Source organism: Oncorhynchus kisutch, linkage group LG2 (assembly GCF_002021735.2).
Source record: "Oncorhynchus kisutch isolate 150728-3 linkage group LG2, Okis_V2, whole genome shotgun sequence".
NCBI lineage: Eukaryota > Metazoa > Chordata > Actinopteri > Salmoniformes > Salmonidae > Oncorhynchus > Oncorhynchus kisutch.
This window is the reverse complement of record NC_034175.2, coordinates 279,498-299,433: the sequence shown is the minus strand read 5'-3', so window position 1 is coordinate 299,433 and position 19,936 is coordinate 279,498. Positions and strand designations below refer to the sequence as shown.

The following is a 19,936-nucleotide window of genomic DNA, read 5'->3' as shown; positions in this document are numbered from 1 at the left end:
AGGTTGGGAGGGCTGGAGCGTTGGCGAGTAAGATAGGTCAGAGGTCCGATACTCCTACACACAATTACCTCTGCACTGTTAAAAACAATTGCTGCCTTAATGGGATTTAGAATTTACCATGGCAAAAAGAGATACTGTGTACTGTAAACACCTCAGGGTGGTGGATTTGATTGAATTCTAGCGTTTACCTTTTGTAGGTCACTTCCTATGTGGATGTAAATACTTCTTTCAACATGTAATGTATGTAACAAGGTCATTTAGAGTGAGATAGGCAGTAATCAGACATAAACAATATACATATGAAAGAGAGGATCTAATCAAGTGGAATACTAATTGGAGGCCCTGATTCAGATTTGTCTCCTACTGTCCTCTAACCATAACTTAAACCCTTACCTTAAGCCTAAACCTAACCGAAAGCCTAACCCTCAACCTAGCTTCATGTGCACATCCCAGTTCAACCCTAGCCTCATATTACCTCGATTTACCTGGACTAACCTGTACCCCTACACATTGACTCGGTACCGGTACCCCCTGTATATAGTCTCCACATTGTTATTTTATTGTGTTACTTTGTTGTTCTTCTTTTTTTATTTTAAGCAACACAAAAAAATGTATTGTTGCTTGTAAGTAAGCATTTGATTTGATTTGAACCCTAACCCCAGCTTCATGTCCACATACCAGCTCAACCCTAACCTTAGACCCAACCCTAACCCCAGCTTCATGTCCACATACCAGCTCAACCCTAACCTTAGACCCAACCCTAACCCCAGCTTCATGTCCACATACCAGCTCAACCCTAACCTTAGACCCAACCCTAACCCCAGCTCCATGTCCACATACCAGCTCAACCCTAACCTTAGACCCAACCCTAACCACAGCTTCATGTCCACATACCAGCTCAACCCTAACCTTAGACCCAACCCTAACCACAGCTCCATGTCCGCATACCAGCTCAACCCTAACCTTAGACCCAACCCTAACCACAGCTCCATGTCCACATACCAGCTCAACCCTAACCTTAGACCCAACCCTAACCACAGCTTCATGTCCGCATACCAGCTCAACCCTAACCTTAGACCCAACCCTAACCACAGCTCCATGTCCGCATACCAGCTCAACCCTAACCTTAGACCCAACCCTAACCACAGCTTCATGTCCACATACCAGCTCAACCCTAACCTTAGACCCAACCCTAACCCCAGCTCCATGTCCGCATACCAGCTCAACCCTAACCTTAGACCCAACCCTAACCACAGCTTCATGTCCACATACCAGCTCAACCCTAACCTTAGACCCAACCCTAACCACAGCTCCATGTCCGCATACCAGCTCAACCCTAACCTTAGACCCAACCCTAACCACAGCTTCATGTCCGCATACCAGCTCAACCCTAACCTTAGACCCAACCCTAACCACAGCTTCATGTCCACATACCAGCTCAACCCTAACCTTAGACCCAACCCTAACCACAGCTTCATGTCCACATACCAGCTCAACCCTAACCTTAGACCCAACCCTAACCACAGCTTCATGTCCACATACCAGCTCAACCCTAACCTTAGACCCAACCTTAACCACAACTTCATGTCCACATACCAGCTCAACCCTAACCTTAGACCCAACCCTAACCACAGCTTCATGTCCACATACCAGCTCAACCCTAACCTTAGACCCAACCCTAACCACAGCTTCATGTCCACATCCCAGTTCAACCCTAACCTTAGACCCAACCCTAACCCCAGCTTCATGTCCACATACCAGCTCAACCCTAACCCGGGGCTCTCGAGTGGCGCAACGGTCTAAGGCACTGCATCTCAGTGCTAGAGGCATCACTACAGACCCTGGTTTGATTCCAGGCTGTATCACAACCTGCCGTGATTTCGGAGTCCCATAGGGCGGAGCACAATTGGACCAGCGTAGTCCGGGTGAGGGTTTGCCAGGGTAGGCCGTCATTGTAAATAAGAATTTGTTCTTAACTGACTTGCCTAGTTAAATAAAGGTTAAATAAAAAAATTCAAACAACCCTAAACCTAGCTTCATGTCCACATCCCAGTTCAACCCTAACCTTAGACCCAACCCTAAACCAACTCCATGTCCACATCCTGACCCAACCCTAAACCTAGCTCCATGTCCACATCCCAGTTCAACCATAACCTTAGACCCAACCCTAACCACAGCTTCATGTCCACATACCAGCTCAACCCTAACCTTAGACCCAACCCTAACCACAGCTTCATGTCCACATCCCAGTTCAACCCTAACCTTAGACCCAACCCTAAACCAACTCCATGTCCACATCCTGACCCAACCCTAAACCTAGCTCCATGTCCACATCCCAGTTCAACCCTAACCTTAGACCCAACCCTAAACCAACTCCATGTCCACATCCTGACCCAACCCTAAACCTAGCTCCATGTCCACATCTCAGTTCAACCCTAACCTTAGACCCAACCCTAAACTTAGCTCCATGTCCACATCCCAGTTCAACCCTAACCTTAGACCCAACCCTAAACCTAGCTTCATGTCCACATCCCAGTTCAACCATAACCTTAGACACAAACCTAAACCTAGCTCCATGTCCACATCCTGGTTCAACCCTAACCTTAGACCCAACCCTAAACCTGGCTCCATGTCCACATCCCAGTTCAACCATAACCCTGGCTTCAACCACAACTCTAACTATAAGGTGTGTAGAATTCCATTGGACAAGTCATCAGGGTAAGTATATGAAAAGTGGAATAACATGATCATGTCACTGACCAGTTAATAAGCATAACATCAGATCAGAGAATCATATCATCCATGATCCCAAGTTAATCACCATTTCTCACAACCATATCACATTGTCCACATGCTACCAAGGCACCTTGGCAAGTCATTACAGATGCAGTCTGTCAGGCAACAAATTACATGATCGTGTCAATCCTAAAGAGATGGGTGTGGCTATTGCTAAGACCTAGACCTAATCTGGTCTTTCTCTGCAGCATGTTACACCTGGCTACTCTAACATATAGGAGAGTGTGTGGCCAGCTAAGCTAATGATGACAGGCACCTTCCCTGATTGGTGCCAGTTTGAATCAGTGACGGTCTGGTTTGTTTAAGAGACAGCTGCTACTAACTGGGATTTCCATGTCTGAGTGAGTGAGAAAATGTGAGTGTGAGGAAGTGAGAGAGAGAGCGAGAGAGAGAGAGGAAGTGAGAGAGAAAGAGACAGACAGAGAGTGAGAGAAAAGGGGGTTATGGAGAGGGACAGAGTATGGCAATATTAGTGTGTGTTTGCGTAAATGCTTAAAAATCGCTCTGTCCTGATGCAGCCACATTGCGCTAAACTGAGGAGCCAGTGTTCATTCTTCATGTCTTTTTTTTTTACCTTTATTTAACCAGGCAAGTCAGTTAAGAACAAATTCTTATTTTCAATGACGGCCTTGGAACAGTGGGTTAACTGCCTGTTCAGGGGCAGAACAACAGATTCTTCATGTCTGAGGATGATAGTGGTGTGTAACTGCAGCCACGTAGCTCTAAACTGAGGAGCCAGTGTTCATTCTTCATGTCTGAGGATGATAGTGGTGTGTAACTGCAGCCGCGTAGCTCTAAACTGAGGAGCCAGTGTTCATTCTTCATGTCTGAGGATGATAGTGGTGTGTAACTGCAGCCGCGTAGCTCTAAACTGAGGAGCCAGTATTCATTCTTCATGTCTGAGGATGATAGTGGTTGTAGTTCTCCCTCTTCCTTCTTAATAACCCAAACTACAGACAACCATACAGTATATTGAGCATGTCCTTACACCGCTTTCAATATCTGTGCTGCGTCTCTTTCTCCAGATGATGTCTTGTCTCTCAGTGTCAGACTACAGAACTTGTGTTTTAAGATCTGTAGAGAGTGAGTGAGACAGAGAAAAAGAAAGGGAGGGGGAAAGAGAGTGAGAGTAAAAGAGAGAGAAAAGAAAGGGAGGGGGAAAGAGAGTGAGTGAGACAGAGAAAAGAAAGAGAGGGGGAAAGAGAGTGAGAGTAAAAGAGAGAGAAAAGAAAGAGTGAGATCAAGGTTAACATTATCAATATTATTGCTTTATTACACACAGACTAGTATATCCTTGTCTTACTTCACCATCGTTGATATGTTTACTTCTCTCTCTCTCTCTCTCTCTGGCAATATTAGTGTGTGTTTACGTAAATGCTTAAAAATCGCTCTGTCCTGATGCAGCCACATTGCGCTAAACTGAGGAGCCAGTGTTCATTCTTCATGTCTTTTTTTTTTTCCTTTATTTAACCAGGCAAGTCACGTTGGACGACACACATATACTCTCTCTCTCTCTCTCTCTCTCTCTCTCTCTCTCTTCCTTCCACTCTTTCCCTTCCACTCTTTCCCTCTTTCTCTTTATTATGCTTTCAGCATAATAGAGGGTGGTGCCCTATCTCTATGTCCCTCATTCTCTCACTGAAATCTGTCAACAAGAGAAGAGGGACATGGAGGGTAAACCACTGGGGGGAGAGGGAGAGGGAGGAGAGAGGAGAGGGGGACATGGAGGGTAAACAACTGGGGGGAGAGGGAGAGGGAGGAGAGAGGAGAGGGGGACATGAAGGGTAAACCACTGGGGGGAGAGGGAGAGGGAGGAGAGAGGAGTGGGGGACATGAAGGGTAAACCACTGGGGGGAGAGGGAGAGGGAGGGAGGGAGAATATTCACAGGACAATAGAAGAAACTTGGAAACTTGGAAAAATAACACCAGTCACGCCACACCCTGAATAGAAATAGAGGGAGAGATGGAGTAGGAGGGAGAGGGAGAGGAGGAGGGAGGAGAGATGGAGTAGGAGGGAGAGGGAGAGGAGGAGGGAGGAGAGATGAGGAGGGAGAGGGAGAGGAGGAGGGAGGAGAGATGGAGTAGGAGGGAGAGGGAGGAGAGAGGGAGAGGAGGAGGGAGGAGAGATGGAGTAGGAGGGAGAGGGAGAGGAGGAGGGAGGAGAGATGGAGTAGGAGGGAGAGGGAGAGGAGGAGGGAGGAGAGATGGAGTAGGAGGGAGAGGGAGGAGAGAGGGAGAGGAGGAGGGAGGAGAGATGGAGTAGGAGGGAGAGGGAGAGGAGGAGGGAGGAGAGATGGAGTAGGAGGGAGAGGGAGAGGAGGAGGGAGGAGAGATGGAGTAGGGGGGAGAGATGGATGAGGAGGGAGAGGGAGAGGAGGAGGGAGGAGAGATGGAGTAGGGAGGAGAGATGGAGTAGGAGGGAGCGGGAGGAGAGAGGGAGAGGAGGAGGGAGGAGAGATGGAGTAGGAGGGAGAGGGAGGGGAGAGGAGGAGGGAGGAGAGATGGAGTAGGAGGGAGAGGGAGGAGAGATGGAGTAGGAGGGAGAGGGAGAGGAGGAGGGAGGAGAGATGGAGTAGGGGGGAGAGATGGATGAGGAGGGAGAGGGAGAGGAGGAGGGAGGAGAGATGGATGAGGAGAGATGGTGTAGGAGAGATGGTGTAGGAGAGATAGAGGAGGAGCGATGGAGGGAGAGATGGAGGTGGAGAGATGGAGTAGGGGGGAGAGATGAGGAGGGAGAGGGAGAGGAGGAGGGAGGAGAGATGGAGTAGGAGGGAGAGGGAGGAGAGAGGGAGAGGAGGAGGGAGGAGAGATGGAGTAGGAGGGAGAGGGAGAGGAGGAGGGAGGAGAGATGGAGTAGGAGGGAGAGGGAGAGGAGGAGGGAGGAGAGATGGAGTAGGGGGGAGAGATGGATGAGGAGGGAGAGGGAGAGGAGGAGGGAGGAGAGATGGATGAGGAGAGATGGTGTAGGAGAGATGGTGTAGGAGAGATAGAGGAGGAGAGATGGAGGGAGAGATGGAGGTGGAGAGATGGAGTAGGGGGGAGAGATGAGGAGGGAGAGGGAGAGGAGGAGGGAGGAGAGATGGAGTAGGGGGGAGAGATGGATGAGGAGGGAGAGGGAGAGGAGGAGGGAGGAGAGATGGATGAGGAGAGATGGTGTAGGAGAGATGGTGTAGGAGAGATAGAGGAGGAGAGATGGAGGGAGAGATGGAGGTGGAGAGATGGAGTAGGGGGGAGAGATGAGGAGGGAGAGGGAGAGGAGGAGGGAGGAGAGATGGAGTAGGAGAGATGGTGTAGGAGAGATGGTGTAGGAGAGATAGAGGAGGAGAGATGGAGGGAGAGATGGAGGTGGAGAGATGGAGTAGGGGGGAGAGATGAGGAGGGAGAGGGAGAGGAGGAGGGAGGAGAGATGGAGTAGGAGAGATGGTGTAGGAGAGATAGAGGAGGAGGGAGGAGAGATGGAGTAGGGGGGAGAGATGGATGAGGAGGGAGAGGGAGAGGAGGAGGGGGGAGAGATGGAGTAGGGGGGAGAGATGGATGAGGAGGGAGAGGGAGAGGAGGAGGGAGGAGAGATGGAGTAGGAGAGATGGTGTAGGAGAGATGGTGTAGGAGAGATAGAGGAGGAGAGATGGAGGGAGAGATGGAGGTGGAGAGATGGAGTAGGGGGAGAGATGAGGAGGGAGAGGGAGAGGGAGAGGAGGAGGGAGGAGAGATGGAGTAGGAGAGATGGTGTAGGAGAGATGGTGTAGGAGAGATAGAGGAGGAGAGATGGAGGGAGAGATGGAGGTGGAGAGATGGAGTAGGGGGGAGAGATGAGGAGGGAGAGGGAGAGGAGGAGGGAGGAGAGATGGAGTAGGAGAGATGGTGTAGGAGAGATAGAGGAGGAGGGAGGAGAGCTGGAGTAGGGGGAGAGATGAGGAGGGGGAGGGAGAGGAGGAGGGAGGAGAGATGGAGTAGGAGAGATGGTGTAGGAGAGATAGAGGAGGAGGGAGGAGAGATGGAGTAGGGGGGAGAGAGATGAGGAGGGAGAGGGAGAGGGAGAGGAGGAGGGAGGAGAGATGGAGTAGGAGAGATGGATGAGGAGGGAGAGGGAGAGGAGGAGGGAGGAGAGATGGAGTAGGAGAAATGGTGTAGGAGAGATGGTGTAGGAGAGATAGAGGAGGAGAGATGGAGGGAGAGATGGAGGTGGAGAGATGGAGTAGGGGGGAGAGATGGAGGAGGAGAGATAGAAGAGGAGAGATGGAGGAGGAGAGATGGAGTAGGGGGGAGAGATGGAGGAGGAGAGATAGAAGAGGAGAGATGGAGGAGGAGAGATGGAGTAGGGGGGAGAGATGGAGGAGGAGAGATGGAGGGAGAGATGGAGGAAGCGGAGGGAGAGATGGAGGATGAGAGATAGAGGAGGAGGAAAGAGAGATGGAGGAGCAGAGATGGAGGAGGAGAGATGGAGGGAGAAATGGAGGAAGTGGAGGGAGAGATGGTGGAGGAGAGATGGAGGAGAGATGGGGGAAGTGGAGGGAGAGATGGAGGAGATATGGCGGAGGAGAGACGGAGGAGGCGGAGGGCGAGATGGAGGAGAGAGAGATGCAGGAGGAAGAGGAGGAGGAGAGAGGAGAGATGGAGGAGAGATGGAGGAAGAGAGATGGAGGAGGGGGAGAAAGATGAGGAGAAATGGAGGAGGGAGAGATGGAGGTGGGAGAGATGGAGGAGGAGGAGGAGGAGGAGGAGAGATGGAGAGAGAGATGGAGGAGAGATGGAGGAGGAGGGGGGAGAGATGGAGGAGATATGGAGGAGGGAGAGATGGAGGAGATATGGAGGAAGGAGAGATGGAGCTGGAGGGAGAGATGGAGGAGGAGAGATGGAGGTGAGATGGGGGAAGTGGAGGGAGAGATGGAGGAGATATGGAGGAGGAGAGACGGAGGAGGCGGAGGGCGAGATGGAGGAGAGAGAGATGGAGGAGGAAGAGGAGGAGGAGGAGAGAGGAGAGATGGAGGAGAGATGGAGGAAGAGAGATGGAGGAGGGGGAGAAAGATGAGGAGAAATGGAGGAGGGAGAGATGGAGGTGGGAGAGATGGAGGAGGAGGAGGAGGAGGAGGAGGAGGAGGAGGAGGAGAGATGGAGAGATGGAGAGAGAGATGGAGGAGAGATGGAGGAGAAGGGGGGGAGAGATGGAGGAGATATGGAGGAGGGAGAGATGGAGGAGATATGGAGGAAGGAGAGATGGAGCTGGAGGGAGAGATGGAGGAACTGGAGAGAGAGATGGAGGAGGGAGAGATGGAGGAACTGGAGGGAGAGATGGAGGAGGGAGAGATGGAGCTGGATGGAGAGATGGAGGAACTGGAGGGAGAGATGGAGGAACTGGAGGGAGAGATGGAGGAGGGAGAGATGGAGGATTGAGAGATGGAGGAACTGGAGGGAGAGATGGAGGAGAGATGGAGGAGGAGGGGGAAGAGATGGAGGAGGGAGAGATGGAGGAGTGAGAGATGGAGGAACTGGAGGGAGAGATGGAGGAGGGAGAGATGGAGGACCTGGAGGGAGAGATGGAGAAGATGTGGAGGAGGAGGAGGAGGAGTAGGAGATAAAAGAGACATCAAAGAACCATTGTGTTTTATGTCAACACAGAACAGCCAGGCAACACCAATTACCATGTTCACTGAGAAGGAGACACAACAGTGTCAGGCTAGCATACAGACATAAAAGGGGATAGCCACATCATATACTTATACATATACTTTACATGTACACTCAGCCATAGGTGTTAGAGAGAAATGCAATGCATAAAATGCAGTGCTGACAGAAAGAAAGCTGAACAGAATACATCATGTACAGTCAGGTTACCATACTGCACAAGGCAGAAACTAAACACAGACCACCAGATGTGTATCCACGTAATGTGTACATTTACATACGGGGCCTTCGAAAAGTATTCAGACCCCTTGACTTTTTCCACATTTTGTGACATTACAGCCTGATTCTAAAATGGATGAAAGAAAAACAACTTCAGCTATCTACACACAATACTCCATAATGAAAAAAACTACTTCAGCTATCTACACACAATACTCCATAATGAAAAAAACAACTTCAGCTATCTACACACAATACTTCATAATGAAAAAAATGAAAAAAGAAATGCCTTATTTACAAAAGTATTTAGACCCTTTGCTATGAGACTCTAAATTGAGCTCAGGTGCATCCTGTTTCCATTGCTCATCCTTGACATGTTTCTATAACTTGATTGGAGTCCGCATTGGTGAAATTCAATTGATCGGATGTTTTGGAAAGGCATAAACCTGTCTATATAAGGTTCCACATTTGACAGTGCATGTCAGAGCAAAAACCAAGCCATGAGGTCGAAGGAATTGTCAGTAGAGCTCCAAGTTAGGATTGTGTCGAGGCACAGATCTGAGGAAGAGTACCAAAAAATTTCTGCAGCATTGAAGGTCCCCAAGAACAATCGGGGAAGAAGGGCCTTGGTCAGGGAGGTGACCAAGAACCCAATGGTCACTCTGACAGAGCTCTAGAGTTCCTCTGTGGAGATGGGAGAACTTTCCAGAAGGACAACCATTTCTGCAGCACTCCACCAATCAGGCCTTTATGGTAGACTGGCCAAACGAAAGCCACACCTCAGTAAAAGGCACATGACAGCCGCTTGGAGTTTGACAAAAGGCACCTAAAGACTCTTAGACCATGAGAAACAACATTCTCTGGTCTGATGAAACCAACTCTTTGACCTGAATACCAAGTATCACGTCTGGAGGAAACCTAGCACCATCCCTATGGTGAAGTATGATGGTGGCAGCATCATGCAGTGGGGATGTTTTTCAGCGGCAAGGAGTGGGAGACTTGTCAAGATCGAGGCAGAGATGAAATTAGTAAAATACAGAGAGATCCTTGATGAAAACCTGTTCCGGAGCACTCCTAACAGGACAACAGTTCACCTCCCAACAGGACAACAGTTCACCTCCCAACAGGACAACAGTTCACCTCCCAACAGGACAACAGTTCACCTCCCAACAGGACAACAGTTCACCTCCCAACAGGACAACGACCCTAAGCACACAGCACACAGCCAACAGCTTCGGGACAAGTCTCTGAATGTCCTTGAGTGGCCCAGCCAGAGCCTGGACTTGAACCCGATCAAACATCTCTGGAGAGACATGAAAATAGCTGTGCAGCAACATTCCCATCCATCCTGACAGAGCTTGAGAGGATCTGCAGAGAAGAATAAGAGAAACTCCCCAAATACAGGTGTGCCAAGCTTGTAGTGTCATACCCAAGAAGACTCGAGGCTGTAATCACTGCCAAAGGTGCTTCAACGAAGTACTGAGTAAAGGGTCTGAATACTTATGTAAAAAATATATATTTATTTTTTATAAATTAGCAAAAACATCTAAAAACCTATTTTTGCTTTTTCATTATGGGGTATTGTGTGTAGATTGATGAGGGGGAAAAGAATAATAAGAGAATAAGGCTGTAACCTAACAAAATGTGGAAAAAGTCAAGGAATCTGAATACTTTCCAAAGGCACTGTACATGCTTCAGATACAGTACATTATTTGACATCTCACATGAGCTTAGCTGGCTTTACGCTTCATTGACTGTATGTGTGTGTGTGTGTGTGTGTGTGTGTGTGTGTGTGTGTGTGTGTGTGTGTGTGTGTGTGTGTGTGTGTGTGTGTGTGTGTGTGTGTGTGTGTGTGTGTGTCAGTAAGAATGTGGATGACAGATGAAATTCTGACTTTCTAACCTGTCATGGTAGAAAAGGTTATGAACACAGAAAATGTGCTGTGGAAAAAAGTGAACTATGACAGGAAGTCAATTTAACATTGAGTAAATCCAACCAGCCAGTAGGTTTGATTAGTCTGTGATTCTGGTACCATAGCTCCGCCCATTTGACCTTTGGAGCCACCCCAAAGAATCAACCAATCAATCAGCCTTAGGAAGTATTTATATTGCTGTGATATGTGTTATGTTTCCAGGATAGGTATAACCTGCATACTGTCCTCAATGAATTTTGTCTTCAGAGCTTCTGCAGCAGAGAGCCTGGATGATGGGGTTTTCTCCAGCATCCTAAAAGAGAGACAGCACATGGTTCTGGATAAGTTAAGGGTTCGGGTTTGAAGGCGGGTAAGACACTCTTTATCCTGTATTATCCTTTTTGTACACGTTGAAGCACAATGTGAGAGGATTGAACTCTGACCTATGTGTTACTCAGTTGACCCTTACATTCTCCGGCTAATGCCTTCTCACCTTTGCATGAGTGTGTTGAGCTCCAGAGAGTATCTGGCTGTCAGTCTGGGGGTTTCTCCCTCCACTATCTTCATCACAACTGACAAAAAGTTGTGTCCTTCAAAAGCGTGTGACAGGCAACACATCTCATACAGGATACAGCCTATGGCCCTGAAACACACACACACACACAATCAGCCAACACATCTCATACAGGATACAGCCTATGGCCCTGAAACACACACACACACACAATCAGCCAACACATCTCATACAGGATACAGCCTATGGCCCTGAAACACACACACACACACACACACACACACACACACACACACACACAATCAGCCAACACAGTTCACAATGGTAGTGATATCATCAACACCTCTGGGTACACCTGTATTGGTTAAGGATACAACTGCACCAGGATCCACTGGTCCTGACCTGAAGTCCAGTCGTATGGAACAGTCGGTGCCAGTTGAGGTAACCTTTGAGGTCCCCATCCATCTGAGCAGTGATAAGGTCCCCTACTGTATCAAAACTGTCCTTCCATTCCATATTCATTACCTGCACTTGGAAGGGGTGTGCGACCTGACACTCTGATCTACTGTGTATCTGAATCGATAAATCAATGTCGTCTCATATTTCCAATATGACTAATACCCCACATGGACTCTAAACAGACCAGTAAGAAGTGAGAACATTAACACATCTGGTAATGGAACTGTACACATCTTATATCGAGGTGTAATAAAGCTCCCTTCTCCTGCAGGTTGTTTGGCATCAAAGGAAAGTGGCCATGAATAAACAGATTAGATGGGAGAATAATAAATGCCCGCCAGACATATGTGAATGAATATACTAGCTCACGTTATTACTCTTGGTGGAATAGAGAGATAACCAAACGATGACAGGAAGCAGATGGAAGTTAGAGAGTTAAAGGTATTATTTGTCAATCATCCACCTCTTTGTCTTTAATATCACGCTCTCTTAATCTCTTGTTTTATTGCATCCTGCCACACAGTACACCAGAACAACAATGCAAGTAATACAAATGGACAGAGTGATTCTACAATGAATATGAATGTATTCAGATACCATAATGGAGGATAAACAAACAATATCATCTACATTTCCCTGGAAGCCTCCATCTTATTTTCCATATCAAATGTTCCATTGTTTTTATATCAATTATTAATTGTATTATTTGATGTAAAATAAGAAGAAGGGATTGGGAAGAGGAGTGGACATCCATGTATTACAGGGATTTCAAACATCTACCACCAGGCAATGTCTCATTGTGACCTAACACCTACTTGTTGCTCTAATCCTCGTACTCTTTCTAACCCTTAAAGTCCATCTCCCACTTCCTGTCTTTACTTGTTACCTACAGTGAGCCCTCTCCTCCTTGTGAGATCAGCTAAACGGGCCGTGCGTGGTACAGTAGAGCGGTCGAGGCGTGAGGTGACCACTTCCTTTCTCATTAGTGTGGTCTATGGGAAGAGACGCTGAGCCTAGCGGAGTGAGGAGGAGTGGGAGGCAACAGACTACCCAGAGGGCTGTGTATCAGTGTCTGAGATCACCACCATCTCCTCAATTGGCTTCTTGGTCTCTTCCTCTCTGTCGGATAAAATAAGCCAATTTTCCACTCCCACTCTGGGATTAGTGGTAATTTCCTCTTGAAAACAGATGAATAGGGAAAGAAGGGGGGAGGCCAGGGGTGGAAGGAAGCTGCTGGCAGCTGGGAGGGACAGTGCAGAGTTGACAGACATTTTGTCTCCATTCAGTACTATGTTCTACCAGCTCTACTTATTTTTCTCCAAGAAATCAGATTCTTCTTCATGAATAACTTCTCATAAAGACTATTATTTGAAACCATGGAGCACTGGTGCTGAAGGAAGTCATGTACAGTTACTACTGTTACATTCTTTTCAAAGAACTTTGAGTTCAGTAGATGCTTGCACTTCAGACTGCAGTGAAAGATGAGGGATCTATAGTTGCTCTTGGTATTAAAGGTGTTCTTTATGCTCTCCTGCTGATCAGACCAATGGCCGTATCGACTCCAGTCATCATTATACATGAATCCATTTCTACCCCTCTTCTCCACTTCATTACTCATCACATATTCCAGTCCATATCTGAAGTGCCTCTTAGCCATGCTCCTTTTGGACTGCTTTGAAGGAAATACCAGCCAAATCTCACAATGATACGTGACAGCATTACACAGCATTCTGAACTCAGCACTGTAGCCTTAGCAGGAAGCAGAGACGGAGGAGGAAACTGGATGTCAACAACTCTCTTGAGGTTCGGAGGGGAATGAGAATCAAAAAAGAACTCATCTTCAAAACACAGAGCTCTAAACAGGTGTTTGTTTCATTAAAAGTTTTAAACATGACAAACATTGACATAATAAAACTTGTGGTAGCTGCCACGGCACAAAACACAGCACAAAACACAGCACAAAACACAGCACAAAACACAGCACAAAACACAGCACAAAACACAGCACAAAACACAACACAAAACACAGCACAAAACACAGCACAAAACACAGCACAAAACACAACACAAAACACAGCACAAAACACAGCACAAAACACAGCACAAAACACGCCTTACAAGTGTTAAGAAAGTCACTACACACATAAACAAACAGTGCAGCATCAAGATAAATGTCAATGTCCACTCGCCGTTCAACCTATCTAACCTTACCTTTCTTTCCATTTGAACTTTAACCTAACTTTGACCTTTCTGTCTTTGAGCCTCAGTGTGCTGCTCCACCTTCCTACCAGATATCAGACTTGGAGTCGTAACCGTGATGGTTCAGGACTTCAGGGCTCATGTAGTAAGGCGTGCCCGTGAAGGTGGTGGCCAGGTCACATGACCCCATCAGCAGACAGGACACCCCAAAATCACCTGAACGGAGGAAGAGCAACACTTATAATAATAATATATTATATTTGTAGAGTGCAATTTGCATAAGATAGGAAACAAAACAAAGAACAATAAACAGCAACAATACATTGCCTAATAATGCTAAATCTAGACTATGATTATTTCCAAACTGGAACCTGTTCCTATTTCCTGTGCCCTCATTGATCCCATCTGAAAGGACCAGGGGGATGGGTGTGAGCACTATGCAGAAGGACAATAAAAAGGCTGAAAGAAGTGTCCGCCATATTGCTTTCACCTATCCAGTCCTCTTTCGAGTGACAAGGATGAGTCATCATAGGAAGAGGAAAGAAAGACAGTCTTCTGTTTGGAATTGAAAAATTAGCACATTAAAGTAGACAGTTTTCTGTTTGGAATTGAACCATCAGCACATTAAAGTGCATGCCCTGATTATGTTCTTGTCAAGTGTCAATGTGCAGCGGATAGGAAGGAGTCAGGCGCAGGACACAGAACTGAGTAAATAACATACTTTACTCGAATAAACAACAAAATAAATTCCACGCAGGGAAAATACTCCAGCTCACAGAAATAGCGAACAACGAACAAACACGCACAAAACCATGTGGGAACCAGAGGGTTAAATAGGGAATAAATAATATTGTAATGGAAACCAGGTGTGTACAATAAAGACTAAACAAATGGACAATGAAACATAGATCGGTAAGTGGCTAGAAAACCGGTGACGTCGACCGCCGAACACCGCCGGAACAAGGAGAGGCACCAACTTCGGTAGAAGTTGTGACAGTACCCCCCCGCCCCCTTGATGCACAGCTCCAGCAGCACGCCAACACCGGTCTCGGGGACGACCCGGAGGACAAGGCGTAGGACGATCCAGGTGGAGGACGATTCCTGCAGTAAGGAAGGGTCCAGGATGTCCTCCTCCAGCAAACAACTGGCAGTGATTTACACAGTGGGCTACAGACGGTGTGCTGTGTATAAACTGTGTGCTGTGTATAAACTGTGTGCTGTGTATAAACTGTGTGCTGTGTATAAACTGGGTGCTGTGTATAAACTGTGTGCTGTGTATAAACTGTGTGCTGTTTATAAACTGTGTGCTGTTTATAAACTGTGTGCTGTGTATAAACTGTGTGCTGTGTATAAACTGTGTGCTGTGTATAAACTGTGTGCTGTTAATAAACTGTGTGCTGTGTATAAACTGTGTGCTGTGTATAAACTGTGTGCTGTTTATAAACTGTGTGCTGTTTATAAACTGTGTGCTGTGTATAAACTGTGTGCTGTGTATAAACTGTGTGCTGTTTATAAACTGTGTGCTGTTTATAAACTGTGTGCTGTGTTTAAACTGTGTGCTGTGTATAAACTGTGTGCTGTGTATAAACTGTGTGCTGTGTATAAACTGTGTGTACTTTCAACAGTTTGTATTCATGTCAGGGGTGCTGTGTATAAACTGTGTGTACTTTCAACAGTTTGTATTCATGTCAGGGGTGCTGTGTATAAACTGTGTGTACTTTCAACAGTTTGTATTCATGTCAGGGGTGCTGTGTATAAACTGTGTGTACTTTCAACAGTTTGTATTCATGTCAGGGGTGCTGTGTATAAACTGTGTGTACTTTCAACAGTTTTGTATTCCTGTCAGGGGTGCTGTGTATAAACTGTGTGCTGTGTATAAACTGTGTGTACTTTCAACAGTTTTGTATTCCTGTAAGGGGTGCTGTGTATAAACTGTGTGTACTTTCAACAGTTTTGTATTCATGTCAGGGGTGCTGTGTATAAACTGTGTGTACTTTCAACAGATTTTTATTCCTGTAAGGGGTGCGTAATCGGTGGCAGGGAAGTCAGACGCAGGAGAGCAGAACTTAGTAATTATCGGAGCAGTTTAATAGCAAAACCCACAGCATAAAAATAACAAGTATATTGGGTACAAAACCCGTCACGCACCAAACAGCACGTGCACAAGCACTTACAATAAACAATCCCAGACAAAGACATGGGGGGAACAGAGGGTTAAATACACAACAAATGATTGAGGGAATTGAAACCAGGTGTGAGGAAAAACAAGACAAAACACATGGAAAATGAAAAGTGGATCGATGATGGCTAGAAGACTGGCGATGCCGACCGCCGAGTGCCGCCCAAACAAGAGGGCCCGACTTCGGCGGAAGTCGTGACAATTCATCCATTACCTTTGTAGATAATTGTATGCCGCAGACATATGGAGAGAGCCTTAGAATTTAACAGGAGTGACACAGCCTCCCTGCACTTTTAAGGACTAGCAAAGATTTCAAACAAAAAAACTCCCATGGGCCCCTGCTGCATTGGAACTCACCGATTTTAACTATGTTCCTTTTCAGGAAGATATTTTTGGCCTTCAGATCTCTGTGGAGGATGCGCCTGGGACAGAGGAGGCAGGACAAACAGACATCAGCAGACAGGCAGACAGGCAGGAATACAATAAAGAAATAAACATTGCACAATGTAATCAGGATACTTTGAAGTCCAAAATATATCCTTGTTTAGATCCCTGTGGTTCTTAGACCTCTCCCTTATGTACTCTTCATTTTTGACAAAAGTATAAATACAGTATGAACCTGTTATGCATGTAGTGGAGTCCAAGCAGCAGCTGGATCAGCCAATCAGTGACCTGGGTCTCAGGCAAGCTCTGCCCTGCTTCTCTCACTTCCTCCAGATGACAGTCCAAGTCCCTGTCCTAGAGCATAGAGTATTATAGCAACAGACTATAGCAATATTCATACAGATACCCACATCACGATAAATCCATGCAAGCGTATACAGGCGCATGCACGCACACACCCACCAACACACTATTGTGGATACACATAGTGGAAAACCTTTTACAAAATACCCATTCCGATACGTCTATAAGTTCATTCATTTCCATTCTGGGGGAAATGTGCATCAACTCTAACTGTAAGAGCTAAGTGCATCAACACTAAGAGAGCTCTGAATCCTCATCTCTATTTTACACTCCAGACAGAAAGGTCCTCTGTCATCCGCCATTGTGACCATTTAACTGTCTGTGAGGATAAGCTGGAATGAGATCTGAGCTGGCTTCATTCTCTCTAATGGGACTTCCAGCGAGAACAGAACAACACCAATGAACTTCTTAATGGAACTGTGGGGGTGTCCTCACTGGTTCATTCTGAGAGGCACTGAGTAGGTTATGATGCTCTGGCAGTGTGTGTGTGTGTGTGTGTGTGTGTGTGTGTGTGTGTGTGTGTGTGTGTGTGTGTGTGTGTGTGTGTGTGTGTGTGTGTGTGTGTGTGTGTGTGTGTGTGTGTGTGTGTGTGTGTGTGTGCGCATGCCTGCATGCATCTGAGCTTCTGTGTAGTGGGGGAAAGTCTATTTTGTGTGTATATGGGGGGTGATGGAACAACAGAAGCTGTATCCGTGTCAGGTGGGGTAAAAATGCTTTAAGGGAACTGTTTAATGAAATAATTAAGACACAGAAATGCCTAGAGGGAGTCCGACCGCAATTTAAATGATTATGCCTCCTGGATCACCACAGAACATCAACAGTGTTTATAGTGTTGTCTCTCTCTCCTCCCTGCTGCAGTGACCACCACAGAACATCAACAGAGTTTATAGTGTTGTCTCTCTCTCCTCCCTGCTGCAGCGACCACCACAGAACATCAACAGTGTTTATAGTGTTGTCTCTCTCCTCCCTGCTGCAGTGACCACCACAGAACATCAACAGTGTTTATAGTGTTGTCTCTCTCTCCTCCCTGCTGCAGTGACCACCACAGAACATCAACAGTGTTCATAGTGTTGTCTCTCTCTCCTCCCTGCTGCAGCGACCACCACAGAACATCAACAGTGTTTATAGTGTTGTCTCTCTCTCCTCCCTGCTGCAGTGACCACCACAGAACATCAACAGTGTTCATAGTGTTGTCTCTCTCTCCTCACTGCTGCAGCGACCACCACAGAACAGTGTTTTTAGTGTTGTCTCTCTATCCTCCCTGCTGCAGAGACCACCACAGAACAGTGTTTATAGTGTTTATAGTGTTGTCTCTCTATCCTCCCTGCTGCAGCGACCACCACAGAACAGTGTTTATAGTGTTGTCTCTCTATCCTCCCTGCTGCAGAGACCACCACAGAACAGTGTTTATAGTGTTTATAGTGTTGTCTCTCTATCCTCCCTGCTGCAGCGACCACCACAGAACAGTGTTTATAGTGTTGTCTCTCTATCCTCCCTGCTGCAGAGACCACCACAGAACAGTGTTTATAGTGTTGTCTCTCTATCCTCCCTGCTGCAGCGACCACCACAGAAGTGTTTATAGTGTTGTCTCTCTCTCCTCCCTGCTGCAGTAACCACCACAGAACATCAACAGTGTTCATAGTGTTGTCTCTCTCTCCTCCCTGCTGCAGCGACCACCACAGAACAGTGTTTATAGTGTTTATAGTGTTGTCTCTCTATCCTCCCTGCTGCAGAGACCACCACAGAACAGTGTTTATAGTGTTGTCTCTCTATCCTCCCTGCTGCAGCGACCACCACAGAACAGTGTTTATAGTTAGTGTTCTCTCTCTCCTCCCTGCTGCAGCGACCACCACAGAACTTCAACAGTGTTTATAGTGTTGTCTCTCTCTCCTCCCTGCTGCAGTGACCACCACAGAACATCAACAGTGTTTATAGTGTTGTCTCTCTCTCCTCCCTGCTGCAGTGACCACCACAGAACATCAAGTGTTTATAGTGTTGTCTCTCTATCCTCCCTGCTGCAGTGACCACCACAGAACATCAACAGTGTGTATAGTGTTGTCTCTCTCCTCCCTGCTGCAGTGACCACCACAGAACATCAACAGTGTTTATAGTTGTCTCTCTCCTCCCTGCTGCAGTGACCACCACAGAACATCAACAGTGTTTATAGTGTTGTCTCTCTCTCCTCCCTGTTGCAGTGACCCCCACAGAACATCAACAGTGTTTATAGTGTTGTCTCTCTCTCCTCCCTGCTGCAGTGACCACCACAGAACATCAACAGTGTGTATTGTACTGTCAATGTTGCTGCAACATAATACAGCCATTTCTGACTGAAACGTTATGTTACCGAAATTCCTAATTTGTTTAGGTAAAACATTCCCTATTCCCTGAACCCTCACTCTCTTTACGTGACACATGTATGCATCGCATGCACATGACTAATAGGGCCTGACCTATAGCATATCAGAATCACATCAATAAACTGGCTATAACAAACTCTGAACACCGTAACGCATGACAGCAAAATGGATGCACAGGAAGTGACAAACAAACTCGATACGGGAGAATGTTTACTGGTTGCTCAGGAGGTAAAAAGGGAGTTCAGATGTGAGGAATACATTTGACAAGTTGTGGAAAATCCTGGAGATCAAGAAAGAGAAGGTAAGGAGCCAGCGCTTCATGTATATTATATGTCTCTGCCAAACAGCTGCTGGTAGATTACAATACAACATTTCTTACCATTTGGAACAATGTAAACAACATCAAATACATTTCAAGCGTAATAGAGAGTCTATTGTAACAATTTTAGTTTTTTTCTTGTAAAGCCTTTATTACAGCAAAGACTAAAAACAGTCACATATATTTGTGAACGCAGTTTACTAAATGGGGAGTTTAGGCCTATTTATTGTAGCCTATATAAGTGTTGAAATATAGGCCTAAGGTCTCAGTAAGTTACAGTATGAAGACTAAACAGGATGCGCTCTTAGGCCTATTTATTGTAGCCTATATAAGTGTTGAAATATAGGCCTAAGGCCTCAGTAAGTTACAGTATGAAGACTAAACAGGATGCGCTCTTAGGCCTATTTATTGTAGCCTATATAAGTGTTGAAATATAGGCCTAAGGCCTCAGTAAGTTACAGTATGAAGACTAAACAGGATGCGCTCTTAGGCCTATTTATTGTAGCCTATATAAGTGTTGAAATATAGGCCTAAGGCCTCAGTAAGTTACAGTATGAAGACTAAACAGGATGCGCTCTTAGGCCTATTTATTGTAGCATATATAAGTGTTGAA

The 19,936-nt window shown here is 46.6% G+C and overlaps 1 protein-coding gene across 1 annotated transcript in view; it reads right to left on the bottom strand.

Annotated features, from left to right (window-relative positions):
- nek11 (NIMA-related kinase 11) overlaps positions 1–19,936 on the bottom strand; it is a 146,701-nt gene that overhangs the window by 90,273 nt on the left and 36,492 nt on the right. Inside the window, exons 4-9 of the mRNA XM_031803379.1 lie at positions 16,520–16,638; positions 16,258–16,322; positions 13,811–13,937; positions 11,043–11,192; positions 10,784–10,862; positions 3,785–3,870 (exon numbers count right to left, since the gene is read on the bottom strand). Coding sequence (XP_031659239.1) covers positions 3,785–3,870; positions 10,784–10,862; positions 11,043–11,192; positions 13,811–13,937; positions 16,258–16,322; positions 16,520–16,638 — 626 coding nt within the window. The remainder of the gene's footprint in view (positions 1–3,784; positions 3,871–10,783; positions 10,863–11,042; positions 11,193–13,810; positions 13,938–16,257; positions 16,323–16,519; positions 16,639–19,936) is intronic.